At 55.9% G+C, this 25,015-nt stretch overlaps 2 protein-coding genes across 11 annotated transcripts in view; one reads left to right on the top strand and one right to left on the bottom strand.

The window, feature by feature from the left end:
- Positions 1–13,480, top strand: part of ATP8B3 (ATPase phospholipid transporting 8B3) — a 29,612-nt gene extending 16,132 nt beyond the window's left edge. For 5 of the 10 annotated variants that reach the window (XM_055371135.2, XM_055371133.2, XM_055371134.2 and 2 more), the window contains 14 exons: positions 89–277; positions 367–479; positions 3,578–3,673; positions 4,184–4,348; positions 4,459–4,570; positions 5,492–5,567; positions 6,402–6,501; positions 6,664–7,033; positions 7,276–7,499; positions 9,200–9,283; positions 10,625–10,864; positions 11,036–11,174; positions 11,412–11,539; positions 13,087–13,480. In XM_055371135.2, the coding sequence (XP_055227110.1) occupies positions 89–277; positions 367–479; positions 3,578–3,673; positions 4,184–4,348; positions 4,459–4,570; positions 5,492–5,567; positions 6,402–6,501; positions 6,664–7,033; positions 7,276–7,499; positions 9,200–9,283; positions 10,625–10,864; positions 11,036–11,174; positions 11,412–11,539; positions 13,087–13,329 (2,279 nt within the window). In that variant the 3' untranslated portion in view covers positions 13,330–13,480. The remainder of the gene's footprint in view (positions 1–88; positions 278–366; positions 480–3,577; positions 3,674–4,183; positions 4,349–4,458; positions 4,571–5,491; positions 5,568–6,401; positions 6,502–6,663; positions 7,034–7,275; positions 7,500–9,199; positions 9,284–10,624; positions 10,865–11,035; positions 11,175–11,411; positions 11,540–13,086) is intronic. The other 5 variants (XM_055371140.2, XM_055371139.2, XM_063701940.1 and 2 more) reach the window with 3 other exon arrangements.
- Positions 13,481–14,561: 1,081 nt separating this feature from the next.
- The window catches only part of ONECUT3 (one cut homeobox 3), a 28,820-nt gene continuing 18,366 nt past the window's right edge, over positions 14,562–25,015 (bottom strand). Inside the window, exon 2 of the mRNA XM_055371131.1 lies at positions 14,562–20,383. Within this exon, the coding sequence (XP_055227106.1) occupies positions 20,091–20,383 (293 nt within the window). The 3' untranslated portion in view covers positions 14,562–20,090. The remainder of the gene's footprint in view (positions 20,384–25,015) is intronic.

The following is a 25,015-nucleotide window of genomic DNA, read 5'->3' as shown; positions in this document are numbered from 1 at the left end:
AGGCGATACCCATCTCCTCCCTGCACTGTGGAGATGGAGACGGGCTCCACCACGTGACCCCAAAATGACCCCCCCCCCTCCCCACCAGACCAGCTGTTGTACCAGGCGGCCTCCCCCGACGAGGGGGCGCTGGTCACCGCAGCCCGGAACTTCGGCTACGTGTTCCTGTCCCGCACCCAGGACACCATCACGATCATGGAGCTGGGGGAGGAGCGGGTCTACCAGGTCCTGGCCATAATGGACTTCAACAGCACGCGCAAACGGATGTCGGTCCTGGGTGAGCCCCGCCACCCAAGCCCTGGGCCCCCCAAGGTGGGGCGGGCAGACGGGGAGCCTCTGTGGGCAGCAGGGCCTGTTCCCCCACAGTTCGAAAGCCAGAGGGCACCATCTGCCTGTACACCAAGGGCGCCGACACGGTCATCTTCGAACGCTTGCACAGGAGGGGGGCAGTGGAGTTTGCCACAGAGGAGGCCTTGGCTGTGAGTCCCTGCAGGAAGGCTGGCTTTGTGTGTGTGTGTGTGTGTGTGTGTGTAGGGACAGGAGGAGGAGGAGGCAGGGGAGGAGACTGTATGGAGAAACGGAAGGTTGCAGGTGCCTGGGATGGCTATGTACAGTGAGGTATGTTGTGCACTGTACAAAACACCCTCCCCCGGCAACACACAAAACACATACACACCGGCTGGGAGGCAGCTGAACTCCAAAGTGTAGCCCCCAGAGAGAGAGCGTCTTTTTCCTTTTCTTGTCTTGTCTTTCTTTTCTTTTCTTTGAGACAGAGTCTTGCTCTGTCGCCCAGGCTGGAGTGCAGTGGCACAGTCTTGGCTCGCTGCAACTTCCGCCTCCTGGGTTCAAGTGATTCTCCTGCCTCAGCCTCCCGAGGAGCTGGAATTACAGGCACACACCAGTGCACCCAGCTAATTTTAATATTTTTAGTAGAGATAGGTTTTCGCCATGTTGGCCAGGCTGGTCTTGAACTCCTGACCTCAGGTGATCTGCCCCTCTTGGCCTCCCAAAGTGCTGGGATTACAGGCATGAGCCATCGCGCCCAGCCTGCCTTTTCTTTTTTGAGAGGGAGTCTTGCGCTGTTGCCCAGGCTGGAGTGCAATGGCGCAATCTTGGGTCACTGCAACCTCTGCCTCCCAGGCTCAAGCTATCCTCCTGCCTCAGCCTCTCCAGTAGCTGAGACTACAGGCGCCCGCCACCAAGCCCGGCCAATTTTGTATTTTTAGTAGAGATGGGGTTTCACCATGTTGCCAGGCTGGTCTCCAACTCGTGACCTCAGGTGATCTGCCTGCCTCGGCCTCTCAGTGCTGGGATTACAGGCGTGAGCCACTGCGCCCGGCCAAGGGTGTATTTTTCTAATTTGCACAAGACAACCGTGTGGTTGAGCTGGCCCAGCTGCCAGGACACACTCAGCTCCGTCTGCTCCAAAGCTTTCCACTCTGTGGGGGAAGCCCGAACTCCTCGGCCCAGGATTTGAGGCTTTTTCTGTCCCCTGCTGACCTCTCCAGCTTGGTCTCTCTTTGGCCTCAGCAAGGGACTCCCTAGGACCCAGTTTCTGGCTTGTGACTTCCCCACGCTCAGGTGATGCCTTGGCACCTTTGCACATGCTGTTCCCTGTGCTTGGAGGGTCTTCCCTGCACCTTTGTCATTCAGAAGCTTTCGGTGTCCTCATGACTCAGCCACAAGCTCCCCACACATGGGGCCTTTCCTGCCCCACCCCCTGCCAACATGGGGCTGTCATCACCCCAGGCTGCCTCCCCCTGGTCCAGCCCTGACCCTACAGGGCCAGAAGATTCTGTGTCCAGCCTGGGGGCTCCTCACAGGTTCTGCTGGGGCCCCAGCAGCATGGAGCACAGGGCAGCGGGGTGTGTGTGGGAAGATGTCTTGTGTCCCCTGCTCTGCCAGGATGTGGGGGGACTCTGAACTGGAAGTGCGGTCACAATAATGACCTAGAGCCCAGGAGCTCAGCAGGTCAGCTTAGCTCAGCCACCCCAGGGAATGGATGGGTAAATTGAGGCCCGAAGAAGTGTCAAGGCCTGTCGGAGGCTGCCAAGGTCCGTGAAGCTCCTCTGCTGTGTCAAGCCCAAGCTCTCGGACCCGTGCCCCATCAACAACAAAAGAGAAATCAGACATGGTGGCGCGTGCCTGTGGTCCCAGCACTTTGGGAGCCTGAGGCAGGAGGATCGCTTGAGTGCAGGAGGTGGAGGCTACAGCAAGCTGTGATCGCACCACTGCACTCCAGCCTGGGCGACAGGGCGAGACCCCTGTCTCTTAATAAACAGGTTTGTGCGATGGCTCACGCCTGTAATCCCAGTGCTTTGGGAGGCGGGCAGATCATTTGAGGTCAGGAGTTCGAGGCCAGCCTGACCAACCTGGTGAAACCCTGTCTCTACTAAAACTACAAAATTAGCCAGATGTGGTGGTGCAGGCCTGTAGTCCCAGCTACTCGGGAGGCTGAGGCAGGAGAATTGCTTGAACCCGGGAGGCAGAGCTTGCAGTGAGCCAAGATTGCGCTACTACACTCCAGCCTGGGCAACAGAGTGAGACTCCATCTCAAAAAATAAACAAATCAATAAAAATAAATAAATAAACAAATTTGAGACCTAAGGCCACCCCTTGGAGCAGAAAGCTGGGGGCAGGGTCGGGGGGTAAGAAGCCGTAAGGGCACCTTCCTTGGGGACCCCCCTGACCCTCAGGCCACCCTTGGGGTGCCTGCTCTCTGGGCCTGCCCAGTTTCCTCCCAGCCCCTAGAGGCCCCAACCCTGGGTCCGGCCCTTGAGAAATGAGGGGCCCAAGGAAGGGGCTCAGAGAGCCGAAGTTGACGGGTCAGAGGGAGGGGCCTGGGACTGGGGGAGCCCCAGCTGGGGAAGGCACCGGGTGGGTGGACTGCATAGAAGGTCTTGAGTGATAGTCAGAATTCGCCATGCAGGCCAGGTGTGGTGGCTTCTGCCTGTAATCTCAGTGTTTTGAGGCTTAGGTGTGCAGCTTGCTTGAGCTCTGGAGTTCGAGACCAGCCCAGACAACATGGTGAAACCACCTCTATTTTAAAAATATATATATACAAAGAAATTAGCTGGGTGTGATGGCATGCGCCTATGATCCCAGCTATTTGGAAGGTAGAGACAGGAGAATCACTTGAGCCCAGGAGTTCGAGGCTGCAGTGAGCTATGATTGGGCCACTGCACTCCAGCCTGGGTGACAAAGTGAGACCCTATCCCCCACCCCCGAGAAAAAAAAAAAAAAAGAATTTGCTGTGCAAAGCATAGGGAAGGTGTTCCTGGCAGGGAAACAGTCCTCCAAGAAGGTCTGGAGGCAAAAGAGAGCTAAGAGTCTGGGGGTGGGAGCGGGTGTCTGAGACAGAGTAGGTGGGGAGCAGGGGCAGCTCAGTTTTCTTTTCTTTTTTTTTTTTTGAAACACAATCTTGCTCTGATACCCAGGCTGGAGTGCGATGGTGCGATCTCAGCTCACTGCAACCTCGGCCTCCCAGGTTCGAGGGATCCTCCCACCTCAGCCTCCTGAGTAGCTGGGATTCCAGGCATGGGCCACCACACCTGGCTAATTTTTTCTGTGTTTCCAGTGGAGACGTGGTTTCACCGTGTTGGTTAAGCTGGTCTCAAACTCCTGGCCTCAAGTGATCCGCCTGCCTCGGCCTCCCAGAGTGCTGGGATTACAGGTGGGAGCCACCGCGCCCAGCCCTCTTCCCCACTTTCTTTCTATTGTTTTTTCTATTTTTTTTTTGAGATGGAGTCTCACTTTGTCACCCAGGCTGGAGTGCAGTGGTATGATCTCAGCTCACTGCAACCTCCGCCTCCCAAGTTCAACCAATTCTCCTGCCTCAGCCTCTCAAGTAGCTGGGACTACAGGCACCCACCACCATGCCTGGCTAATCTTTGTATTTTTAGTAAAGACAGGGTTTCACCATGTTGGCCAACCTGGTCTCAAACTCCTGGCCTCAAATGATCCGCCTGCCTCAGCTTCCCAAAGTGCTGGGATTACAGGCATGAGCCACCGCACCTGGCCTCAGACCAGTTTTCTGAATCCCTTCTGGCTGCTGTTGGCTGGGGAGGCAACAGGCTTTTGGTTGGGGGGGCCCAGGATCTGGAGCCCGGCAGGGGGTTGGGGAGGGCTGAACCTCGGATGTCGGCTTCAGCATGGTGACAGCTTCCACCTGCCCGGCCCCCAGGCCTTTGCCCAGGAGACCCTGCGGACACTGTGCCTGGCCTACAGGGAGGTGGCTGAGGACATTTACGAGGACTGGCAGCAGCGCCACCAGGAGGCCAGCCTCCTGCTGCAGAACCGGGCACAGGCCTTGCAACAGGTGTACAACAAGATGGAGCAGAACCTCAGGGTGGGTGGGCAGCGGGGGCACCCAAGGGGGCCCTGGGACTCTTCTGCCCCCGGCAGGGAGGCTGGACGGCTGCTCAGCATCTTCCCCACCCTGCCCTCCTCCCCCACCAGCTGCTGGGAGCCACAGCCATCGAGGACAGACTCCAGGACGGCGTCCCTGAAACCATCAAATGTCTCAAGAAGAGCAACATCAAAATATGGGTGCTCACCGGGGACAAGCAGGGTGAGTCCCGGGCAGCTCTGGGTGGCTAAGCCCCTGCAGCATGGGTCTTCAAACTTTCCCAAAGTTTGAAGGCTCATGCCTGTCATCCTAGCACTTTGGGAGGCCGAGGCGGGTGGATCACTTGAGGTCAGAAGTTCGAGACCAGCAGGGCCAACATGGTCAAACCCCATCTCTGCTAAAAATACAAAAATGGGCCTGGCTGGGTGTGGTGGTGCATGCCTGTAATCCCAGCTACTCAGGAGGCTGAGGCAGGAGAATCGCTTGAACCTGGGAGGCAGAGGTTGCAGTGAGCCGAGATCGCGCCATTGCACTCCAGCCTGGGGGACAGAGCAAGACTCTGTCTCAAAAAAAAAAAAAAAAAAAATGCTGCAACTCTCAGAGGAGCGCAGTGGCACATGCTTGTGGTCTCAGCTACTCCAGAGACCGAGGCAGGAGGCTCGCTTATGCCCAGGAGGTTGAGGCTGCAGTGAGCCGTGATTGCGCCACTGCCCTCCAGCCTGGGTGACAGAGTGAGCCCTTGTCAAAAAAAAAAAAAAGTGATTTTCAGGGTGCCCTCTGTTGGCCAGGAGCCAGCCCAGGGAAACATATTCAATTATTTCCCTTCTGATTTAAAAAGATATTAAGACATTTTGGGGGTTCCTGAAGGCACTGTGGATCCTAGGCACATGTGCCTGCTGATCCTGGCCTCAGACACATCTCTGGGCAGCCCAGTCCTGGCCAGAACTACAGCCAAAATCTCAGGGCTGGCTCTCATTGGCGAGCCTGGGTTACAAGCCCTTCTCTGAACCAATCACCATGGCCAGGGGGTGGGGCATGTGGCTGCCATTGGTCGGGCCAGGATTCACCGGGCAGAGTGGGCGTGGCCCCCAGGCAGCCAGTGCAGCGCGGGTCGCAGAGGCGCTGAGCTGGTCCGCTTCACAGAAACGGCTGTGAACATCGGCTTCGCCTGCGAGCTGCTGTCAGAGAATATGCTCATTCTGGAGGAGAAGGAGATTAGGTAAGAAGTGGGGAGTTGGGGGGTGAGCAAGGGGAGTGGGGAGGTGAGGACAAGGAGCACCCAGGTGCGTGTCTCACTGGACGGGGAGCCCAAGGCACAGTGGGAAGGGGGGGATCGAGAGGGGAGACAAGGGTAGGAGGAAGGAGTGTGGTAATGAGGAGTGGAGGGAGCGTGGAGGGAAGGGGGAGGGGCAGTGGAGGGAGAGGGGGAGAGGCAGAGGAGGGGGAGGAGCAGAGGAGGGAGGGGGAGAGGGAGGGAAGGTGAGGGGAGGGGGAGGGGCAGGGGTGGCGAAGTGGGCAGTGGAGGGAGAGGGTAGGGGAGAGGGAAGGGAGGGTAGGGGAGAGGGAAGGGAGGGGAGGGGGAGGTGCAGGGGTGAGGGAGTGGGCAGTGGAGGGGAAGGATGAGGGGCAGTGGGGAGGAGGGGAGGGGCAGTGGAGGGAGTGGGAGGGGAGAGGGAGGGGAGGGAAAGCGAGGGGAGGAGGGAAGGGGAGGGGGGAGCAGCGAAGGGGAGAAGGAAGGGAGGGGGAAGGGTATGGGTGGGGGAGTGGGCAGTGGAGGCAGAGGGGAGGAGAGAGGAGGCAGAGGGGAGGAGAGAGGGAAGGGGGAGGGGCAGGGGTGGGGGAGAGGGCAGTGGAGGGGAAGGGGAGGGGCAGTGGCGGGAGGAGGAGGGAAGGGAGGGGAGGAGGAAAGGAGAGGGGAAGAGGGAAGTGGGGAGGAGAAGGGGCAGGGGTGGGGGAGTGGGCAGTGGAAGGGGTGGGAGGGGCAGTGGAGCCCCCGGGGAAGTGGGGAGAAGCCCGCCCCCTCCCCTGCCCCGCTGACCCCTGCGCCCCGCAGCCGCATCCTGGAGACCTACTGGGAAAACAGTAACAACCTTCTAACCAGGGAGTCCCTGTCGCAGGTCAAGCTGGCCTTGGTCATTAACGGAGACTTCCTGGTCAGTGTCGCTCAGGGTGGACGGCGGGGTCCCGGCGCCAGGGAGGGGCCTGGAGGGGCGGCGGGCTCGGGGTGGGGACTGCTGGCGAGGCCGAGGGCCGGGCAGGGTCCAGTCTGGACTGGAGGCCACGGCGCCTGGCACTGCCCCCTCCCCGCCGGCCAGGACAAGCTGCTGGTGTCCCTGCGGAAGGAGCCGCGCGCCCTGGTGCAGAACGTGAACATGGACGAGGCGTGGCAGGAGCCCGGCCAGTCCAGGAGGGATTTCCTCTACGCCAGGCGCCTGTCCCTGCTGTGCCGGAGGTTCGGGCTCCCGCTGGCTGCACCGCCAGCCCAGGACTCCAGAGCCCGCCGTAGTAGCTCCGAGGTGCTGCAGGAGCGCGCCTTCGTGGACCTGGCGTCCAAGTGCCAGGCGGTCATCTGCTGCCGCGTGACGCCCAAGCAGAAGGCCCTGATCGTGGCCCTGGTCAAGAAGTACCACCAGGTGGTGACCCTGGCCATCGGGGACGGTGCCAACGACATCAACATGATCAAGAGTGGGTGGCGGTGGCGGGGCTGGGGGTGCCTGGGACGAGTGGGGGGCGGCTGATGGAGGCGGTGGTGGGACTGGAGAGACCTGGGGCAGGTGGGGGTGGGGGCTGATGGAGGCGGCGGTGGGAGTGGGGGGACCTGAAGCAGGTGGGGGGGGCTGATAGGGGGCAGAACAGTGCGGGGGTCTGGGGGGGGCGGGCGGGACTGGGGGCGTGCGGGGGGCTGACCAGCTGCTTGTGCCCTGCAGCCGCGGACGTGGGCGTGGGGCTGGCGGGCCAGGAGGGCATGCAGGCAGTTCAGAACAGCGACTTCGTGCTCGGCCAGTTCTGCTTCCTGCAGCGCCTCCTGCTGGTGCACGGCCGCTGGTCCTACGTGCGGATCTGCAAGTTCCTGCGCTACTTCTTCTACAAGAGCATGGCCAGCATGATGGTGCAGGTCTGGTTTGCCTGCTACAACGGCTTCACCGGCCAGGTGCGTCCCCCACCCTGGCTGCCCCATGACCAGGGCCTCTGGGGATGCCGTGCCCCTCCCATAGCTGCCAGGAGCAGCCCTGGACGCACTGAGAACCCTGGGATCCTCGGTGGACAGGGCTTGCCTGAGGCCACATGGCAAGGCTGCGTTAGTAGAGGCTAGAGTCCAGGTGAAGGGAGGTGATGGTCCCTGTCTAGCTCTGTGCCCGACACCTTCCAGGATATTTGTTTTGTTTTGTTTTGTTTTGAGACAGAGTCTCACTCTGTCACCCAGGCTGGAGTGCAATGGCACGATCTCGGCTCACTGCAGCCTCCGCCTCCCGGGTTCAAGTGATTCTCTTGCCTCCACCTCCCAAGTAGCTGGGATTACAGGCGTGTACTATCACGCCTGGCTAATTTTTGTATTTTTAGTAGAGACAGGGTTTCACCATGTTGGCCAGGCTGGTCTCGAACTCCTGACCTCAGGTGACCTGCTCACTTCTGCCTCCCAAAGTGCTGGGATTACAGCGTGAGCCACTGTGCCCGGCACACTCAGAGCTTTCAAGCAAGGGCAGGCACTGCACATGGACCTCCTCTTCTGGGGAGAGTTGAGCGAACAAGACCTTGAACCCCAGAGAAGATCCGATTGTGGGAGCTGGGGCTCTGGTCAAGACTCTGAGCGGTATCCTGACAAGGACTAGAGGAGCCCCAGGGCAGTGCTATTCCCTGCGTGTAGGGAAACTGCTGGGAAGCAGGTGCCTTGGAGAAGGAATGAGCTCCCATCACTAATACCTGGGCATTTGAGAGGGAGCTTTACAGAAACCCCTTAGTAAGTATATATTGGTTTCTGTTTTATTTTTATTATTATTACTTTTTGAGACAGAGTCTCGCTCTGTTGCCCAGGCTGTCGTGCAGTGGCACGATCTCGGCTCACTGCAACCTCTGCCTCCCGGGTTCAAGCGATCCTCCTGCCTCAGCCCCTCTAGTGGCTGAGATTACAGGCACCTGCCACCACGCCTGGCTAATTTTTATATTTTTAGTAGAGACAGGGTTTTGCCATGTTGGCCAGGCTGGTCTCGAACTCCTGACCTCGTGATCTGCCCATCTCAGCCTCCCAAAGTGCTGGGATTACAGGCATGAGCAATCGCACCCAGCCTTTTTTTTTTTTTTTTTTTTTTTTTCAGACAGAGTTTCACACTTGTTGCCCAGGCTGGAGTGCAATAGTGTGATCTCGGCTCACTGCAATCTCCGTCTCCTGGGTTCAAGCGATTCTCCTGTCTCAGCCTCCCAAGTAGCTGGGATCACAGGCGCCTGCTACCATGCCCATCTACTTTTTATATTTTTAGTAGAGACGGGGTTTCACCATGTTGGCCAGGCTGGTATCAAACTCCTGACCTCGAGTGATCTGCCCGCCTCGGCCTTCCAAAGTGCTGAGATTATAGGTGTGAGCCACCGTGCCTGGCCTGTATCCTTTTTTGATGCCATCCAATTAAAACAAAAACTCAGAGGTGCCATTATGAGGGAATTTGATCATGCTTTCCTCCCTCCCTTTATCTTGCCGCCTTTATCAGGCCGCACTTCACCCCACCCCAGTCCCAGCCCCAACCTTGAGTGTAACTCGACTTTCTACCTCACCCAGAACCCTCCCTGGGTGCCTGCTTGGCAGGCTCCTTGGGCGCCTGGAGGCTGACTTGTTCTCCTTGCCCTTCTCCCCTGGCTCAGCCCCTGTATGAAGGATGGTTCCTGGCTCTTTTCAACCTCCTGTACAGCACCCTGCCAGTTCTCTACATTGGGCTCTTTGAGCAGGTGAGCAGGGCAAGGCCGGGTCTTCCTTCTAGGTCTCTGCTTAGCCTCTCCTCCTCTCCTCCGCTCCTTGGGGCGGGGAGAGGGAGCCTGGGAGACCTTCAGGCCATGGGGTGGGGCTCAGGGGGTGCAGTCCAGTACCTTCTCCCACAGGAGCCTACGCTCATCCTGGGACCATCCAGCTCCTCCTGTGTGTGGGAGCCCCCACCCTGTGCTGGAGCCCCCGTGCCTCTGTCTACCCATCCATGCAATGGGCAGAGGGGATCAGAGCAGATGACTCTGCTAGGTTTATCATCCCCCAGCTCCAAGAGGCCCTGGCTACGTGATCTGGGGTTGGGAGGGTGGGTCACATGGAACATTCCAGATGATGGAAGTGTCCCACAGCTATGCAATCCAGCACAGAAGCCAGCAGCTACACGTGCCCATGAGGAACGCTTGTGTTGCGGCTGGTGTGACCCAGGGACTGGATTTTACATCTCATTTCATGTTTGCTAGAATCTTTTTTTTTTTTTTTTGAGACAGGGTCTCGCTCTGTCGCCCAGGCTGGAGTGCAGTGGCACAATCTCAGTTCACTGCAACCTCTGCCTCCTGGGTTCAAGCGATTCTCCTGCCTCAGCCTCCTGAGTAGCTGGGATTACAGGCGTGTACCACCACGCCCGGCTAATTTTTTTATTTTTAGTAGAGACAGGATTTCGCCATGTTTGCCAGGCTGGTCTTGAACTCCTGACCTCAGGTGATCCTCCCACCTCGGCCTCCCCAAGTGCTGGGATTACAGGCGTGAGCCACCGCACCTGGCCTTGCTGGTATCTTTAACCGTGGTGGAATACAAATCACGTAAACTGCCCCGTCTCAGCCAGACTCATGCGCACAGCTGAGCATCACCTAGTGCATTCGTGTGGCCAAGTGACCAACCTCCAGAGCTCTTTCCACTTCATTTTATTTTATTCTGTAGACGAGGTCCCATTCTCTCACCCAGGCTGGAGTGCAGTGGTGCGATCACAGCTCACTGCAGCCTCCACTCCTGGGCTCAAATGATCCTCCTGCCTCAGCCGCCCAAGCAGATGGGATTACAGGTGCGCACCACCACACCCAGCTCCTTTAAAAGGTTTTTTTGGAGATGGGGGTTTCACTATGTTGTCCAGGCTGGTCTCAAACTCCTGGCCTTAAGCGATCCTCCCACCTTGACCTCCTAAAGTGCTGAGATTACAGGCGTGTGCCACCGTGCCTGGCCTTACTTTATTTTAATTCACTTAAACTCAAACCTGGCCTGCCCGAGGAGGTCCTGATCTCTGTTGGGGGTCCCCCGCCCCCCACCCAATCCCAAGAGCTTCCGCTTGCCCCAAGGACGTGAGCGCAGAGCAGAGCCTGGAGAAGCCGGAGCTGTACGTGGTGGGGCAGAAGGACGAGCTCTTCAACTACTGGGTCTTCGTCCAAGCCATCGCCCATGGTGTGATCACCTCTCTGGTCAACTTCTTCATGACACTGTGGATCAGCCGCGACACGGCAGGACCCGCCAGCTTCAGCGACCACCAGTCCTTTGCGGTCGTGGTGGCCCTGTCTTGCCTGCTGTCCATCACCATGGAGGTGGGCAAGATCCTCACCTCCCCGGGGCCTTGGACATGGCCTGTGGAGGCCTCCTCCCCCGGGGACCCCTGCTTTGGGGGCATTGCCAGGTACCCTTCCTGGACCCCAGGGGCTGGTGTCCTGGTGCAAGCCCCGCTAGGTCCCGGATTTACCCCACCGCTGCCTGTCCAGGTCATTCTTATCATCAAGTACTGGACCGCCCTGTGCGTGGCGACCATCCTCCTCAGCCTTGGTTTCTACGCCATCATGACTACCACCACCCAGAGCTTCTGGCTCTTCAGAGTATCCCCCAAGACCTTCCCGTTTCTGTGTGAGCCCCCATGGGGAAGTGGGACGGGCGGTCGTGGTGCAGGAGAGCCCCGATGGAAGAGGTTGCAGGTTGCTCATGACAGTCGTCCGGCAAAGTGTCCTGGGGAAGGCGCTCCTTTATGGACCAGGCACAAAGGCACCAAGGTGCTCCCTAGCCTGGGGGCATCCTTGGAGCTGGGGGCAGGGAAGGCGGTGCAGGCTCCGAGCAGGCTCTGCTGTGACCCCGCCCTGTCCCCAGACGCCGACCTCAGCGTGGTGTCCTCTCCCTCCATCCTGCTGGTGGTCCTGCTGAGTGTGTCCATAAACACCTTCCCTGTCCTGGCCCTCCGAGTCATCTTCCCAGCCCTCAAGGAGCTACGTGCCAAGGTGAGGTGGGCCTGGGCCTGGGGTCCTCATCCGGTACATTCCAGGACCCTGGTTGGGGAGCCGTGCAGGGCGTAGGGACTGCAAGGTGTCCCGGCCCCTCTTGGCCCTCCAAGACACTAGGCTGGGGGGAAGGGTGGGTGCGGAGCCCCGGACACACACCCAGTGCCCCCAGGGCCTGATTTCCCAAGAAGGGAGACCTCACTCCCCCGACAAAGCAGCAGAGAGCACCCAAAGGCCACCCTGGATTCCAGTGCTGATGCCATCGGGCTCTTAAGGTTTTATTTATTTATTTATTTTTACTTTTTGAGAAGGGTCTTGTGCTGTCACCCAGGCTGGAGTGCAGTGGCACAATCTCGGCTCACTGCAGCCTCGACCTTCCGGGCTCAAAGGATCCTCCCGCCTCAGCCTTCCAAGTAGCTGAGACCACGGGCATGCACCACCACGCCCAGCTAATTTTGTAGTTATTTTCTAGAGATGGAGTCTCATTATGGTGCCCAGGCTGGTTCAAACTCCTGGGCTCATGCAATCCTCCTGCCTTGGCCTCATAACATGTTGGGATTTCAGGCATGAGCCACACTGTGCCTGGCTGACACCATCAGATTCTACCGTGAATGATCTAGAGCTTGGGGGCTGAGATGACGGAAACAACCTTGAAATGGTTTAGGCAAAAGGAGGAACTTAGAAAGAAGAGTCTGCTGACAGATGAGTGAGTCAACACGGCACGCTCCATCCGTGCAATGAAACACGCCTAGGCCGTGAGAAGCAGTGAGGCTCTGACACAGGCCACAGCGTGGATGCACCTTGAGGACATGTGCTCAAGGCCGGGCGCAGCGGTTCACACCTGTAATCCCAGCACTTTGAGAGGCTGAAGCAGGTGGCTTGCTTGAGCCTGGGAGGTTGAGGCTGCAGTGAGCTATGATTTTTGCCACTGCACTCCTATCTGGGCAACAGAGCAAGACCCCACCTCAAAAAAAAAAGGGAGGGGGACTTACTAGCCCATGTAACCAAAGCATGCATGGAAAAGCAGGTTGCAGCTGAGATGGGCCCCAGAATTGACTGGAATGGTGTACCTGCCCTGCCACCTCTGTTCTCCCTGCCCAGCTCCTGCCACCTTTACTGCACAGGCTGGACACCTGGCTGTCCCAGGCTCACCTCTCCTGGATTTGCCACCAAAGGGCAGCCAAGGCACCTGGTGGCTGGTCCAGAGTCGGGGAAGGACTCTGGCTAAGCCAGGGTTAAGTCCCAGGGAAGGACTCTGATTGGGTGGTCCTGAGTTAAGTCCCAGGGAATAACTCTGATTGGCTGATCCAGGGTTAGTTTCCAGGGCAAGGCCAATTAGTGGGTCTTGAAAAGCAAAGGACTAGAGTCCTCCTTAGAACTCAACACTGGGAGTCGAGGACTCTAATTGGCTCAACTTGGCTGGGGAAGAACGTAGCCAATCAATAGTGGCCAAGGGCTTTGAATCCTGCCTCTCCTACTTGGGGGACCTGAGAGCCATCAGCCAAGCATAGGAGTCTGATTCCCCTGCTCTCCCCTTTGCTCTTCAGGAGGAGAAGGTGGAGGAGGGCCCCAGCGAGGAGATTTTCACCATGGAGCCCTTGCCTCATGTACACCGGGAGTCTCGTGCCCGCCGTTCCAGCTATGCTTTCTCCCACCGTGAGGGATATGCAAACCTCATCACTCAGGGCACAATTCTGCGGAGGGGACCAGGGGTCAGCAGTGACATAGCATCTGAATCCCTAGACCCATCTGATGAAGAGGCAGCTTCGAGCCCAAAGGAGTCACATTAGCACCTCAGGAAGATGACCTTCCTGGGAAGAAGCAGCACCAGCCAGTTCTGCTGCAATTCAACCAGCATGCAGGGGGCCTTCCTCTAAAGACAAGGACTCCACATGCTTTTCTTTTTCTAATAAACCAGGGTCCATCTGACCCCAGCGCTAATTCAGGCTCACTCTTTCCCTACACTTTTTTTGTGATGGAATATTCCTTCCTGGTTTTTAAAATCAAAGCACTGACCTCTAGTGGTCCAGCCGGGTATTTGCAGGGAAAACTTTTCTTCTTCATGCTGGGGTAAGATAATGTGGGTAAAGCTTCATTGCTCTCAAAAGTTGCTTATTAAAAGCTGTGGCTCCCCCACTGCCTGACAGCTGGCCCCTCCCAAGAAAGTTTATAAATTCCAGTTCTGGTACCATCTAGCTTCTTCCTCTATCGGGAAGCCCTGGTTTCTCCCATTCAAATACACCTTCATTCACTGGGGCCTCCGTTCACTTTAGACTCCAGAAAGCAATGAGCAGTGATGTCACAGAAGCAGGTCCTGACAAGGTCTGCATCTTGGGGCTTGGTTGACTCAAAGGCGCCAAGCTTTTCCTTCTAAGGCGCCAAGCTTTTCTTTCTGATTCTTTTTTTTTTTTGAGATGGAGTCTCGCTCTGTCGCCCAGGCTGGAGTGCAGTGGCGTGATCTCGGCTCACTGCAAGCTCCACCTTCCGGGTTCACAGCATTCTCCTGCCTCAGCCTCCTGAGTAGCTGGGAATACAGGCGCCCATCACCATGCCTGGCTCATTTTTTGTATTTTTTAGTAGAGACGGGGTTTCACCATGTTAGCCAGGACGGTCTCGATCTCCTGACCTCGTGATCCGCCTGCCTTGGCCTCCCAAAGTGCTGGGATTACAGGCGTGAGCCACCGCGCCTGGCCTCTTTCTGATTCTTAACCATTCCCTGTGGGTGGTGGACTTGTGTGGGTGGTGGAGTTGTGTGGATTGTGGAGGCTCAGAGCTGGCCACTGGCCCAGGAAGAAGACGGGACTCAGAGCAGAGAGGGGCGAGCTGGGTGGAAGCAAAGTCCGTCTTCCCTGCACTCCGGTCCTCCCTCCCCGGCCTCGAGGTGGGCGAGTTCCATTCCCACCCCCTATCTGTGCCCGACCCATCGGCTAACACACACGCCCAGGTGAGTGACTAGAAAATAATTTATTGAAGAAAAACAAATCAACAAACCTAGCACAGCAATGGTTAACAATGACGAGATTTTTTTTTTTTTTTTAGCTTTTAAGCCTGTCGCCCAAGGGTGAAGGTGGAAAAGGGCTTCTCTCCCCTGTCCCTGGAGGGGAGGGGACTTTGGAGGGTCCAAGTGGTGTCTCCCCTGAAAGCAGCCCTCAGTTCCAGTCTATTCAAAACACTCAAGGCCGCAGGGCCTCCTGGCTCTTCCGTCACCCCCGGCTGAGCTCATTCCACCAAAACCAGCCCCTGCGTGGTCTGACAGGGCCACGAGGAGGAGCCCCAGGAGTCTACTGGCCTGATTTTGCTTCAACTGCTTGGGGCAGAGAATGTGAAATGGCCCAAGCTCCTGCTGGTGCAAGGAGCATCCTGGCCCCGGCATCATTTCAGATTTGAGGTCGGCTGAGCCCTCAGCCCCAGGCCCAGCCCTCCAGACCAGGGCTTTCTGCTTTATGGGGTGAGAAGCACCCCGTTTAGCTACCCCGCACCCCCTACTGGGGCCTGTCCCCGAAAGCGGCCCCTCTCATCTCTCCCCTGCCGCCCTCTCCTCCAGCCTCTGTTCCCAAGCCGGCACATCTGTGCCCCTTTCCACCTCCAGGGGCTATCTGGGGATGGCTCAGGGACATGACCTCATGGCACAAGAGGAGTCAGAGGCAGAGGACATTGTCCCAGAGCCCCCTTTGATGATTTTGGGGAGTCTTCTGTTCTGTAGGCTCCGAAAGTGGGCTGGGAGGGAGGGGTCTCTGCAGGCGTACACCCCCTGCCTCCCGGGCTGGACAGAAAGGCAGACTCATGCCCAGCCCAGGGAGGGAGGCCGAGGCTGTCTGGGTGGAGGTGGGGGGGAGGGGGAGGGGGTGCTGGTGCCTGCTGTTGGGGCCTTCAGGAGGGTCCTTCAGATCTCAGGAAGTTGGGGCACACCCCCGTCCCCCACCACCCTGGGCAACAAGACAAGAATAGGCTGATTGTCTCTCTCCTCTGAACAAGACACTTGGGAGTTCATGCTAGAGTGAAAACAACCGGGTGATGGGGGGTTGGGGGGGTCTGAGATATCGATGACACCAGAGTGCCCCCAAGAACCAGGAACTGAGTGGGGGACGCTCGGTGGCTCCCGCCTGGCTGGGGCAGGCAGGTGGCATCTCGGGTGGAGATGGACAGGCAGGTGGAGGAGACCTGGGTACTGAGGCTCTGTTCCCGCCCCCTCTACCTGGGGCCCCGTCCACCTGTCCCGGCTGGACACAGTTCCTTAGAAAGGAGGAAAGAAACAGTAACGAAAAACCACTGAACAGCACCGATCAGGCACCAGACACACAGATGCGACACGGAACCGGGCCACGCCCCCCGCCCCCCCACCCTGACCACTTTATTACAATTAGCGTCAAGAAAGAGTACATTAGTCATGCACCAACTCAAATTCCATTTTGTCTTTTTTTTTGCATTTTTCTTCCTTTTTTTTCTTAAATTACATTTGAACACAGAACACAGAGAATAATAAATACTCTTATAAGACATGACTCCAGAAAACAAGAAACAGAACAAGCCAGAGAACAGAAAGGTATACCTCTGCCTCTCTCTCTCCCTCTCCCTCTCTCTCTCTCCCTCTCTCTCTCTCTCTCTCTTGCTCTCGCTCTCTCTCTCTCTTCCTTTCTTTCCTAAAGGACTCATTTAAATAAGAAATCTGTAAACGCCACTGGTCCTTTCTGCCGCAGTCTCTCTTGCGATCACGTTCCCTCTAACTTTCCCTCTGGTCTCCAGCCCTGACATTCAATGCGTCTCCCACGGAACTCGTCAAAGAAACGACATGCCATCGTCTGCAAAATTATAATTTAACGGTATAAAGCTTCAAGTCACGTATTCCAAAAACTAGCTAAGGATTTTTTTTAATCACATAAACTATACATTAAATATTTTGAGGTATTTCAGAGAAAATTGTCAAAGGCTCGAAGGAATTGTGCTGGAGGTGGTGTTCCCTGCATGGAGAATGGATGCTCTTTGGTATGTGACAGCCAAGTGGGCATGGGGGGAGGCAGGAGAGGGCCCGAGGGGCTGGCGGGCAGGTCAGGGATACAGCCTTCTGTGGGGGTCTGGCCAAGTTTGGGGTGGAGTCTGGAAACAGGGGTGTGTGTGCATGTGTGTGTGTGTGTGTGTGTGCGTGTGTGAGAGAGATACGAAGATATCTGAAAAGGATCCAGGAGTCCTGGGCCACTTTATTTATTTTTTTTTGTAGAAGTGGGGTCTTGCTGTGTTGCCCAGGCTGGTCTCAAACTCCTGGCCTCGAGTGATCCTCCTGTCTCGGCCTCCCAAAGTGCTGCTGGGCCACTTCTGTGACCAAGAGGCTTGACCTGATCTGACCACAGTTCAGCATAGCTAAAACGTTCTACAACCAGAACGATCCCAAGCGAAGTCCTAAATTTCCAGCAGGGGAGAAAACTGGAGGCCCCCTAGCGTCTTACCCTTGGGGCCTTGAAGGCCAAGCAGAGGGTATCTAGGAGACCCAGCTCCCTGCAGGCCCGTGCTCTGGCCAGTGCCTGAGGCCCAGGCATCGATTTTCTAAGAAGCTCACTGGGCCAGGGCTGCAGCGTGATTCTCTTGGATCAGAAGCATTTTATTGCCTTTGAGAGCCTCTTCCTCCACTAAATGTCTATCTACCTGTAATCCTAGAACTTTTGGAGGCCGAGGCAGGAGGACCCCCTTGGGGCCAGGAGTTCAAGACCAGCCTGGGCAGCATAGTGAGACCCCATATCTACAAGAAATGCCTTAAAAAATTAAATGGGCATGGTGGTGCCTGCTTGTGGCCCCAGCTACTGGGAGGCTGAGGCAGGAGGATCACTTGAGCCCAGGTGGTCGAGGCTGCAGTGAGCTACGATTGCACCACTGCACTCCAGCCTGGGTAACAGAGCAAAACCCTGTTTCTAAAAAAGAAATTTAAAACATTGTATATCTATAGGCTACCTTGGTATAAAGACGAATAATATGGTATGTTGAATGGGCTGCATCTTCTTGGACCTAAAGCATTTTTTTTTTTTTTTTTGAGATGGAGTTTTGCTCTCGTTGCCCAGACTAGAGTGTAGTGGCGCAATCTCGGCTCACTGCAACCTCCGCCTTCCAGTTTCAAGAGATTCTCCTGCCTCAGCCTCCCAAGTAGCTGGGATTACAGGCGCCTGCCACCATGCCCAGCTAATTTTTTCGTATTTTTAGTAGAGACAGGGTTTCACCATGTTGGTCAGGCTGGTCTTGAACTACTGACCTTGTGATCCACCCGCCTCGGCCTCCCAAAATGCTGGGATTCCAGGCGTGAACCACCGCGCCTGGCAAGACCTAAAGCTTTTTAAAAAGAAATTAAAACGTGGGCCCTGGACCTGCTGGGCCCATAGGCTACGTCAGTCCGGCCTGGAGTGGACAGGACAGCTCTAGGTTCATCCATCAGGAATTTAGGGGTGGGGACGGGAGAGAAATTAAGGCCCAGGTTTTAGTGGGAGGTGGGAGATACGGAGTTGCTGGCACCCAGTGACACCACAGAAAAACAGGGGCCAGTGTGTGTATGTGTGTGTGCATGTGTGTCTCTGTATGTGTGCGCCTGCGTGTGCCTGCATACGTGTCTTTGCATGTGTGCATGTGTGCCTGCGCGTCTGCATGTCTCTGCATGTGTGTGCACGTGTGTGTGCATGTGTCTGCATGTGAGTGCCTGCATGTGTGTGTCTGCGTGTTGTCTGCATGTGTGTGTCTGCATGTGTGTCTGTGGGGGGGTAGAGAGGTGCGGTGCTGAGCAGGAATGGGGACCCTTTCTACTATTGGGAACCCCCCAACACCCAAATGTTCTAGAAGCATCACTCAGATCCGGTCGCTTGGAAAGCTGGGAGCAGAGCAAGTCGATAAGGACAAGAGAACACTCCATACACGTCTTTGGTTCAAGAAGAAGGCACTCATCGACCTCACGATCCTCTCCCTCCCTCTCTCCCTCTCTCTCTCTCTCTCTCTCTCTTTCGCTCTCAGGTTCGGGAAGGGGTGGCACTCGGCAGGCGGGGCCCCGAGCCGGGTCCCAGGCCAGGGAATCCTATCATCCAGCACAAATCCTTGGGAGAAATCTTTGGTATCAGGCGTGATTTTCCAATCACAGACATGAGCTTGAGTGAGGTAGCCTTTACCTGGGGGAGGGGAGGGGCATTTCACTAGAAATGTCTTTTGCATTTTCAAGGGGGGTGGGGGGGCCGCCTCCTCCCTGGGAGGCAGCCGATGGGTGGGGGGATTTCAGGGAGAAGGTTCCTTCTGGCCTCGGATCTTGAACCCCCGGAGGAGGCGGGCTCCTGGGATCCCGCGGCCGGCCAGTCTCGGAGGTCACCCAGACCAGATGAGAGGAGCGGGGGAGAGCGCGGGGTGCGAGGGGGGGCACTCATCTTCATTTCCGACCCTTCCCATTTGTAAATATATTTGGCAAAAAATGGAGCAAGCGGAATCCACCTTCCTCGGCGTCCTGTCTCTTTGGCGAGAGTGGAAACCAACACCACGTTCAACCCCGCTGCCCCCTGCAAGCCCAGTTCAGCCCCCGACGCGGGCGGAAAGGGGGGCGGTGAATTCCAGAAGGTTCCACGCAGGAAGCGTCTCCACGGGCCCGTGCAGGGGGGCTCCTCCGGGCGGCCCCAGCGGCGCCTTCTCCGTCCGGGTCCCCTTCTCCTGGGAGCCTGGGCGTGGTCTCCCGTGTCCGGAGATGCGTCCTTCCTTGCGCTCCACGAAGGTGCCTAAAGGTAAAGTGAACTCAACAGACGGGGCGGGGCGGGGGCGTCTGGAATTTACCCGCACGTGGGAGCCCCCCGTCCCCTGCGGCCTGGGATGGGGGTGGGAAGGGTGCTCGCCCGTAGGTGCTGGGCGCCCGCCGCAGGCCCCTCCCCAGACTTTAAGGCAGGCGATTCTTGGCACGAGGAATCCTGGCCGCAGAGAGGGGCAGCTCAGTTCTCGGCCGCAGGGGCCGTCCTGCCAGCGGGTGGGGTTGGTTTTGGAGAGGGTGGGGGACCGTAAGGATCCGGCTTGATGTGGGTTTTTGGCGACTTTGGAAAGGGCTGAGGTCCCTGGGGAGGGGGCCGGGGCGGGTGGGGAGGAAGGAAGTTTTCTCCTACCTCCCTCGGTGGGGCAGGGGATCTGACGGAGGAGGGGTTATTCTTTAAAATTCCATTTTTAAATACCCGGTTTATATTTCTAGTATGTGCTTCTTGACCCGCTTTAGGGGACAACACAGTGAGCCCTGGTTTTTCTCGAGGCCCTCTGGGGGTCCTGAATGGAGAGGGGGCTGGGAAACCCCTTTCTGTCACTCCCTCCCCTCCGGGGGGGGGGGGTGGAGGGCTTCCTTTGGCCTGGAGGGAGTGGGCATGGAGGGAGGAGGGGAGGCCCTTTTTGTGCACTTGGGCTGGGGGGTGTGCTGCTTCCCCCTCCCCGGGTGTGGGGGGCCCGGATAGCACCCCCTCCAGGTGCCCCCTGGGGGCGGGTCTCCGGGCCGGCAGGATGTGGGGAGGTGACGTGGGGGCACAGCGCCCAGGCCGTGGAGGCAGGGAGGGCGCGGGGCCGGGGCCCCTCAGGCCTTGGAGAAAGTGGCCGTGGCGCCGGCGGGGCCCCCGGGGGCCGTGCTGGGCTCCTCAGCCCAGCGGTTCATGCAGCGGCGCCGCGCGTTCATGAAGAAGTTGCTGACGGTGTTGAGCTCCAAGCCGAGCTGCTGCGAGATGGTGACCTGCATCTCCTTGGACGGCCGCTTGTTCTCCTTGAAGATGGCGATCAGCGTGCGTCGCTGCAGGTCGGTGAACACCAGGCGCTGCTTCTTGGGCTGCAGCGCGCGCTCCTTCTGCTGCTCCTGTTCCTTGCGCTTGCAGGCTGCGGGCGGGCGGGCGAGCGGGACACAGCGCCACCGTGTGGCCGGCCGGGGAGAGGCAGGAGGCGCACGCCGCCCGGAGGATGAGGAGGGGAGAAGGGACACGTTGGGGAAAGGCGAATGCACATAAGGTCCCAAGGAGAGCCCAGAAGCAACAAGAATGCAGGGAGAGGCGGAGGGGGAGACAGCGGGGAACACAGGGACGCACAGAGACAGAGACAGGGAAACAGCAAGGTCAACAGGGAGACAACAGGAAAGTCCAGGATGCAGCCAGAGGGCGGTGGAGACAGAATGGAAGGCGAGGACAGGCAGGGAAAGCAGATGCGGTGGGGGTGGGGGGAGGACAAAGAAGGGGACACAGTGTGAGTGCCCCTCTGCAGGCATGGCTACCACCCCCTCCAGCCCCCTTCTCCATGGAGCCCACTCAGGCACCCCCCAAGCCTCATACCCCCCCAAACCCCGTCCTACCCTCAAACGCTCCCGACCTAAAGGACCACAGAAATTGATATTGGTAACTTTCTCCTCTCCTTTCTGCAGCCCCAATCTGGGGGTGTTGGGGAAATGACATGGAAACTGCACATGTGAGTTTTTGGCTCAGTGTAGACTTGGGTGAAATAACTGGTTAATTACTAGGTCCTGGGGTGCATCACAAAACCCAGCAGCCTTCCCCAGAAATGATGGGCTAAACAGGGCCTTTCCTTTCTTTCTTTTCTTTTTTTTTTTTTGCAGAGGGGAAGTCTTGCTATGTTGCCCAGGCTGGTCTCGAACGCCTGGCCTCAAGTGATCCTCTGGCCTCAGCCTCCCAAAGCACTGGGATTACAGGTGTGTGCCATGGCAACTGGCTGTGACAACCAAGCTCTACGAATGAGCAGCAGCGACACTCCTGTAAGGCCTGATACCCTTAGGGACCCTGTGAGTCCACAGCCCAATTCTGACATCTGAATCCCTGCCTCCTGCTCCTGCCCCTATCCACAGGCTGAGATCACCCAGGCTTGGCCTCCCTCGAGCACCCAGTGGACGCTCTGGAGCGCAGAACATCTAAGGAAGAAGACTTTGGAGGAGGAGGGGAGAGTGCAGGGACCACCTCTTCCTCTCCCAGATGAGCAGGTCACCCTTCCTCTTGGTCAGCCCGCACAGATCACGGAGAGGGCTGAAGGAGGCTGCCCCATGGCCTGCAGACCAGACACTTGCAAAGGGGAGAAAAGCAAAGGCTCGGGGTGATGGGGCAGGGCTGAAGCCGAGTCCTGCTCTTCCTGCTCCAGCAGCAAAGTGAAGCCCTCCCCTCAATGCAGTGGGTGTCAGTGGGTACAAAACACAGGCTTCCCCCCCTAGGAGCTGGGCCACAAGTCAGATGGGCTCATTTGTGGCATCAGCTTGAAACTCCATCAGAATCTCAATTTCTCTCCTGCATCCAGACTGCGACTGTGGTGCTGAAGAGGCTGTCCTGCCCTTGTCTCCATCCCGGAGTTCCAGCTACTCTGTGACCCCCAGAAGTGGCCGGTGGTGCAGGTTGTACTAGTGGGTCTCTGCTTCCAGTCTCTTCTCTGTGCCAGCCGTGGTGGCCTACTGGGATGGCACAGAGAGCTTTTCTTTTGGTTGCAGAACAGCCTGGAACATGACATGCTAGATCAATGTCCATACACGTCCACAGAAATAAATGAATGTTCCCTCTGCCATGACTCATGTCTCGGGGACAACAGGTCCGCCCGTCTAGGGTGTGAGCTGACACACACTTCACTCCCTCTGACCTGGAATGGGTGGGGCTTCTAACTGCGGTTTCAGGTTTTACGATTAAATGCAAGTGATGCCTGTGGGTTACTGCACATTTTAGAAAAGCGTCTAACATGAAAAAGAGAGGGAGAGAGAGAGAGTGAGGAGGGAGGAGGGGGGAGAACAATGGAGAAAAATGGTTTGGTGGGGGAGGAATAAACTCAGAAGGAACCGACAAGGCAGGCGAAGCTATAATTAATATTCCCAGAGGAGTTAAGAGAAAAATATCGTATCCACGAAACAAGTACAGGATGCTGTTAAGTAAAAGGGACCATTAGAGAGTGAGGAAATGCTCTTAAAATGTGAATATATAACAGCCAGAGTAAAATAATTCCATGTAAGGACTGGAAGATAAAGTTAAGCAGATATTGGCTGGGCGCAGTGGCTCACGCCTGTAATCCCAGCACTTTGGGAGGCCGAGGCGGGCGGATCACGAGGTCAGGAGATCGAGACCATCCTGGCTAACATGGTGAAACCCTGTCTCTACTAAAAAAAAAAAAAAAAAAAAATTAGCTGGGCGTGGTGGTGCATGCCTGTAATCCCAGCTACTCGGGAGGCTGAGGCAGGAGAATTGCTTGAACCTGGGAGGCAGAGGTTGCGGTAAGCCAAGATCATGCCATTGCACTTCAGCCTGGGCAACAAGAGTGAAACTCCATCTCAAAAAAAAAAAAAAAAAAAAAAAGAGTAAAGCAGATATCCCAGAAAATGGAACACAAGCAGCTGCAAAGATGGGAAATGAAAGAGAATAAAAAGTTAGAGGATGAATTAAGATGAAGCAGGGTTGTCACCTGATCAAGAGACAGTTCAAAAATAGAGGAAGAGATGATCAAATAATGAAAAAAAATCTAGTGTTGAAAGATGAGTTTCCAGTTTAAAGGTGGTCAGGTGCAGTGGCTCATGCCTGTAATCTCAACATTTTGGGAGGCTGAGGCAGGACGAACACTTGAGGCTGGGGGTTCAAGGCTACAGTGAGCATGATCTCACCACTGCACTCCAGCCTGGGTGACAGAGTAAGAATGTCTTTTAAAATAAATAATTTTTAAAAATAAATAGGCCCACTGGGCATGGTGGCTCATTCCTGTAATCCCAGCACTTTGGGAGGCCGAGGTAGGTGGATCGCTTGAGGTCAGGAGTTCGAGACCAGCCTGGCCAACATGATGAAACTCTGTCTCCATAAAAAATACAAAAAAAAAATTAGCTGAGTGTGGTGGCAGGCGCTTGTAATCCCAGCTACTGGGGAGGCTGAGGCAGGAGAGTCGCCTGAACCCAGTAAGCAGAGGTGTGAGCTGAGATCACACCACTCACTCCAGCCTGGGCAACAGAGCGAGACTCCGTCTCAAAAATAAATAAATAAATAAATAAATAAATAAATAAATAAATAAATAAATAGGCTGGATGAAGTGGCTCATGCCTGTAATCCCAGCACTTTGGGAGGCTGAGGTGGGAGGATCACTTGAGCCCAAGAGGTTGAGAGCAGCTTGGACAATATAGTGAGACCCCATTGCTACAAAAAATTTAAAATTAGCCAGGCATGGTGACTCACACCTGTGGTCCCAGTTATTCAGGATGCTGAGGTAGGAGGGTCATTTGAGCCCAGAAGGTCAAGGCTGCAGTGAGTTATGATCATGATACTGCACTCCAGCCTGGATGACAGAGCGAGACCCCAGCTCTAAAAAAATGGGGGTGGGACATCAAGTCCTCAGCTCATTGAATGAAAAAGACACTCAAGCCTCATTGTTGTGAAATTTCAGAGCACCAAGAATAAAGAGAAAATCCTAAAAAGCGTCTAGAGGAAAGCCAGATGTCATGCAAAGGATCAAGAATCCAAGCAGCTTTGGGTGTGCAAAAACTAGCAGACAACAGAGCAAGGCTTTCAAAGTTCCAAGGAAAAGTTATTTTCAATTAGAATTGCTAAATAACAAAAGACCAAACATGAAGGTGCAATAAAGATATAATCAGATGTTCAAGGACTCCAAAACTTAACTTCCCACATACCCTTTCTCAGAAAGCTACTGGAGGATGTGTTCCATTCAAACGAGGAGGTAAATCAAAAAAGGATGGTGCGGGATTCAGAAAATGTGATCCAACCTAGCTGAAAGAGAAAAGGGGTCCTCCAAATGAGGATGAGGGGGACCCTGGAAGACAGCTAGACAAAAGGACCCAGGGTATGGAGGGCAGCCCCACCCAGATCAGAGATGACCTAATATGTGTGGAAAGTCCTATTGAGTTGGTTTTAAATTTTGTTGGGGAGCATGGGAAGAATTTTTGTTTGGCAGCTATCAACTCCTGGAAAACCAAAGAGTTGTACAGAAAAGGAAATGCAGTCCTAGTACTCTACATGGCTCAGCTGTGGACAATGTTTGCCAAAAGCATAATAATGTTAATTACTAAATGTTAATTTAGGCAACAGACTGTATTTGTAATTATATTGAGAGACTGACAGAGAGGGAGAGTATGGGTATGAATCTGGAAAGATGGCAAAGGAAAACCTGAAGGGTGAACAGTGTACCAGGGAGCCTTTGATGTGTGAAAGGAGAGACAAGAACCTATGTTTATATTTTATCTGCATAAAGAAACATGGAAGAAAATGCAAAAAACTGAATTGACCTCTCACCTCTTTGGCACTCGGCCACCCTGTGAGGATTACGGGAGAGGACCCAGTCCTCCATTCTTTCAAAGGGAAAGCTGAGTCAAAACTCAACCGGGGCCTTGAAATTCCAAGGGAGGCCCTTCTCGCTCACCTGTTGTAATGTTTAATTCATTCACTCACTCATTTATTCATTCACTTAGCAATTTACTCACAAATTTATCCTACATTTACAGTAGGGACAGAAATACAAATGCTCCTCAGAAAGCTCACAAGA

Source organism: Gorilla gorilla, chromosome 20 (genome assembly GCF_029281585.2).
Source record: "Gorilla gorilla gorilla isolate KB3781 chromosome 20, NHGRI_mGorGor1-v2.1_pri, whole genome shotgun sequence".
Taxonomy (NCBI): domain Eukaryota; kingdom Metazoa; phylum Chordata; class Mammalia; order Primates; family Hominidae; genus Gorilla; species Gorilla gorilla.
Note: the sequence above shows the minus strand (reverse complement) of the source record. Positions and strands in the feature narration are given on the sequence as shown.